At 46.7% G+C, this 5,105-nt stretch overlaps 1 protein-coding gene across 1 annotated transcript; it reads right to left on the reverse strand.

The window, feature by feature from the left end:
* Nucleotides 1-422: 422 nt before the first annotated feature.
* On the reverse strand, nt 423-2,075 carry LOC135392307 (uncharacterized). Its single transcript, XM_064623023.1, has 2 exons — nt 1,363-2,075; nt 423-1,011 (listed from the first exon to the last, which is right to left on the reverse strand). The coding sequence occupies exons 1-2, from the start codon at nt 2,073-2,075 to the stop codon at nt 423-425; spliced, it is 1,302 nt and encodes a 433-aa protein (XP_064479093.1).
* Nucleotides 2,076-5,105: the final 3,030 nt, after the last annotated feature.

Genomic DNA, 5,105 nt, shown 5'->3' on the forward strand with positions numbered 1-5,105 from the left:
CCACAGCAGGCAAAAAAGAAAAAGAAAAGCCGGCAGCCAGCACAGAACACAATTCTGGGCCAGCTACTTGAGGAACACCGGCAGCTGCGTTGCGCACTGGAGAGGTCAAAAGCTAGGGAGCTCGACATAAGAGAGCGACAGTTGGCACTGCAGGAGCGTGCAGCAGAATGGGAAGAACGCCTGATTGATGTCATCAGTAAGATGGTGGACAAGTGGTATTAAACATGCATTAAACTTTCCACATACTGCTCGCGCGCTGCATGTTCTTGACTCGCTGAAGTGTATACCTTATTAGGTAAGAAACATAAATCTGTTTATGCATAACTGAATACATTTCAGTGCAAAAGATAAGTTGACATTGAAAATGGTCCTGCTGTACACAGCCCACACTGTTCATGCATAGGTCCTTCCACATTGCTGTTTTATGGCACGTGCGGAGAACGTCTCCAGAAGTAGTTCATGAGTGCGTTTCTCACTTCATGGCCCCTGTCAGTGGAAACACTTGTGCTGTGAGACGGTTGTCCATACTTGGCATCGACCATGCGTGCTTCTCGCTCCCACTCGTGCTCCACGTTGTCCTTGAGGGCCTCACAAACGTTGTGCAGTATGCACGCAGCCCTGATAGCACGCTTCGCCGTAGGCAGACGACACTCCATACGCTTCATAACAAACCTGAAACGTGCTTTCAGTCTCCCAAATGCATTTTCTACAACTCTCGTCGTTCTCGAGAGGTTATAGTTGAACATAGCTTGTGGTGTTTCTTTTGGTGGGTTTGGGAACGGTTTGAGGAGGTTTGTTGTGAGGGGGAATGCCTGATCACATAATATCACTGGTGCGACAGGCGTTTCTTCAATAGTGGTCACGGGTGAACGAAAGTATTCACCATCAACGAGAGCACACAGTCTTGAGCGCCCGTACACGTGAGCGTCATGGCACCTCCCAGGGCTCCCCAGGTTGATGTACCTGAACCGGTACAAGTGGTCAACCAATGCAAGGAGTATGATGCTGTACCTGCATGAAAAAAGAGCAAATGGTAGCATTTACCAGAGCATCCTGTGATCATGGCTTGACGCGTATCAGGCTACATTTAGGCGTCATTACCCCGATTCATCCCTGCATACGTCCAGCCTGCGACTGAACGATTGGCATGTTTCCCCGTCGGAGAAGCACCCTTGCAACAAACGAAACCAGACACACTTGCAACAGGCATCTGGGTTATCCAAGCACACATCTCTCAGTGTGTTTGCTTGTGTTTGCTGCTATAGGGTGCTGCGTAGGCGTGGAAATACGCTATGTCTGTGTTTCATTAAATTTTTGTCGAAAGCTGTACTGCGGTATGATGGAAAGAAGCTGTAGACTTACCACCCCTTGTAGTTGTAGTAGACAGCAGCATGCTGCTTCGGTGGCGACACTGGAAAGTGGCAGCCGTCTAGGGCGCCAACAGCGTGCGGAAATCCACTCGCAGCATAGAACTCCCGCATATGCTGCGGCATCTCGTGTGGGCGCACCATGCACAGCCACTGGCCTTCAAGGTGCATAATGACAGCATCGCAGAGTTCTTTGAAAATGGTGTTCACAGTAGAGCGCCCTATGCCAAACAAATGCCCGATCGTCCTATCTTCCGCCGTTGAACACAATCTGTAGAGGCCAACAGCCACTCGTTTCTCGGGTGTTATCGCGTCCCGCATTTCCGTGTTCTCGCGCTCGAGAGTCGGAAGCGATTCCACTAGGTACCTGAAGGTAGTTGGGGAAACACGGAAGGTTTGCTTAAAATGAAACTCCCCTAACTGTGGCAATGTGTCCTCAAACCACCTTTCGTTGCGCTCAAACACCCACCGGCGTCGATTCACTTTGGACAAACTGCTGGCCATAATAGCGGCTACGATGAATTCGTTTGAGTTCAGCCGCTGCTCAATCTCACTTGATATGCTTGTTTCCACCTCGATGTCCAGCTCAAATTGCATTTCGGCAGACAAACGCCTCGCTCGCAAGCACATGAGAGCTGATATAAGACGCTGACGTTTCCTATGCTGAGCTAGCTCAGCATCACTCATCGTTGCCTGGGACGTCGCCATTTTATCTCATGTGAATTTTGGATCCGCTTCGTACTTGTCGTGACTCGTGTTTGTTCACAACAATTATATTTATGACGTTAAATCTACTTTAAAGGTGAAGAAAATCTGTATAAAGTGTTTCTGAACGTAACAAAAATGATTTTACGAAGAAAGTATGGTGTACTCCCCGATGTTAGGTGGGAGTTCAAGCTCGCCCATCGTCGTCACCATTACTGCTTAGTGACACTTACTTATGCCGTGTAGCAGGAGCGTAGTGAAAGTGACATTACAGGGCTGAGTGCACTTCAAATAAGTGGCACTAAATTAGTACGTCTGACAGGAATATAAGACACTGCACAACGACACTTTCCTGAGTGCGATTTCCGCCGTCCGAGGTCATGGGGCCGTAGGAAAGGAAATGTTATGAAGAATGCTGTCACTGCGTCTCTCCTGACATAATGTGTACAATAAATATCCTTGTTTATAATCTGCATGAACAGATATACCTCTTACAAAAATGTAAAAGCATTCTGTTCTTCACGGGTTCCCAGCACTTTCAATGCATGTGACATTACGCAAAAAATGCGGGCACATCTGGTTGCTCCACAATCTACATTCAGCGATTACGACACTGTTATGGACATAAACGCTCTGGCCGGCTTTAAACGATAGCAATTACTTTTCATCTGAAAACAGAAGTTGAAAGTCTGTTTGGAAAATTCGATTTTGCAGACACGGCGCCACCAGTTGAATGACCTCCGCGCATAGGGCCGGCAAAAAGTTCACGGTGCACCTACCGATCAAGTCCGAATTTTGATTTTTCTTCTGTGCATAGTCTAACGAACTACCTACAACATATAAAATTTTCGAGGAAAGTTTTTTGTGGGGTTTTCTAGATAAAGGCTTCCGAAACTCGTCATTTTTCGGTGGTATGGTGCTACTTAAAGAGGTATCGCTTACCTTCCTAACAGAGTAGAGCAACAAATTATGCATCATTCGATAGCCCCATGAATGACAAATTAAACAGCATAAAGCTCAATCTTATCCGTTTTGTACATCGTCCGCAAAGCTGCAGTGCAGCTGCTTTTCGGCACTTGAGTGAACTTTGATATTTTTGTGCAGACAAACAAAAACTGACACAGCACTGCCAACGCAGGAATCTATTGTGGCTTAAGTGGTCAAAAGCCAGATCAAGAAATTACTATAAGGCGACAAGAAATAGGCTTCTCGGGAACGCTCAAGCCTGCGCGCGACGACATCGTCTAATGAGAGGCAGTATTTTCTTCCTCTCCTATTTCCGAAACCGCGCAGCTCAGAGAATTCAGAAAGCCTTTATTTCTCCTAACTCAGCGATGGCTTCAACATATATTTTTTCCCGTTCATGCGAGACATCAAGTGTACCGGATTGTTCGATTTGAGATAAAACTAGCCAGGATTCAAAGTATCCCCTGATAAGTGCCATTTTGCGCTTCAATGCGTCAAGTTTCTGGGATTTATAATATCCAAGAGAGGAAAGGAATCAGATCCAGCGAAAATAGAGGCACTGTTGCGCATTTCCCGGCCTAAATCCTCAAAGGAGTTACTCTAATGGATACAGACCGCAATTTTTTATAGACGTTTTATTTGTGGTTTCGCCACAATTTCTGCACCTTTGCAAAAGGCATTGAGATGCCCAAGGTTTGAATGATCAGAAAAATGCCAAGACGTCTTTGAGACTCTGAGGACTGCTTTAACAACTGCTGCTGTTTTAGGACATTTCCAGCATGATGCACCAAAAACACTTGCGACAGATGCATCAGGCACAGCTTTGGGAGCAATTCTGACCCAGTCCCAGAATGGAAAGGAGAGAGTCATAGAATACGCTAGCAGGACTTTAACGGACCCAGAACGCAAGCTCCACAGTAATGTCTGGGAAACTTTGGCAATACATTCGGCAGTCACACTTAAGTTTCGGCACTACCTGTTGGACAGAAAGTTCACTCTTTTGACCGACAACTGGACTGTAGCATGCCTCACGACTAGTTTCGGACCTTCACGCCGTTTTACAACCATACATCTTGACCTGGCCCAATTCGACTTCGTTGTTCAGGACGTTCGAGGCAGACAGAATTATGTGGCGGACATGTTATCACGTATGTCATTCGCTACAATGCCAATAAAGGTCACACTACAGGAGGCCCAGCAGGAAGACAGGGAATGTGCACAAATCCGTGAGCGCCTAAGCACTCCTGACATTCTTAACGCTGGCTTCGTAGAAATCGTCAGCATACTGTACAAGCAGGCCACGCCAACTCGTAATGTACTGGAAGTCCCCGCAAGGATGAGACACTCACCGCCGAATTCATGAACGAGCCTCGATTCGACGCTCCGCCTCGACTCCAACGAGTGGAGGAAAGCACCGCTCCTCCACTCAAAGAGACCATGCGTTTCATGAACCCGCTTCGGAGATTCCTCCGCCAAGGCGGTCCTCCAGACACCGTCCTCGAATAAAGCTGTACTCTCGTCCCCAGCCGTCTTTAGGGACCCCTCGAAAATGTTAATTATCGTGCTTAAAACACACTATGGCATGAAAAATAAATGTAATCCTTTACTTTATTTCGACCAACGTGCATTACAAATAGAAGCACAAAGGACTGCAAGTGTTCGAAGAAGGGTGCAGGTGTTTCGAACAGGGAAACAGACTGATAGGTTTCCTAGTTTTCTGGTCTGGCAATTACAACCACAACGGCAGCAGCCAACTTAACGGTATGGTCACCTCGTATCAAATAATATGAAAGATATTGTGACTGCTGGTCACTCTTCTATTACGTTACAATATGTGGCGTGCATGGCTGTTTGTTAGTGGATTGCTACGTTTACCCAACGCCTTGGGGGTAACTATAAACAATCAAACAAACAAAATATTTTACAACAACATCCCGAGCAAAGAACCGGAGAGACCATTGCTAGGAGCCACCGCGAGCATGTCGTACGAACTTTTATGGCCCTCATTCGCGCTCTTTCTAAACGGTGGAGCCTGTTATCCCACCCAACAAACGAAATTCGTATTAT

The sequence above is a fragment of the Ornithodoros turicata genome, chromosome 4, assembly GCF_037126465.1.
Source record: "Ornithodoros turicata isolate Travis chromosome 4, ASM3712646v1, whole genome shotgun sequence".
NCBI lineage: Eukaryota > Metazoa > Arthropoda > Arachnida > Ixodida > Argasidae > Ornithodoros > Ornithodoros turicata.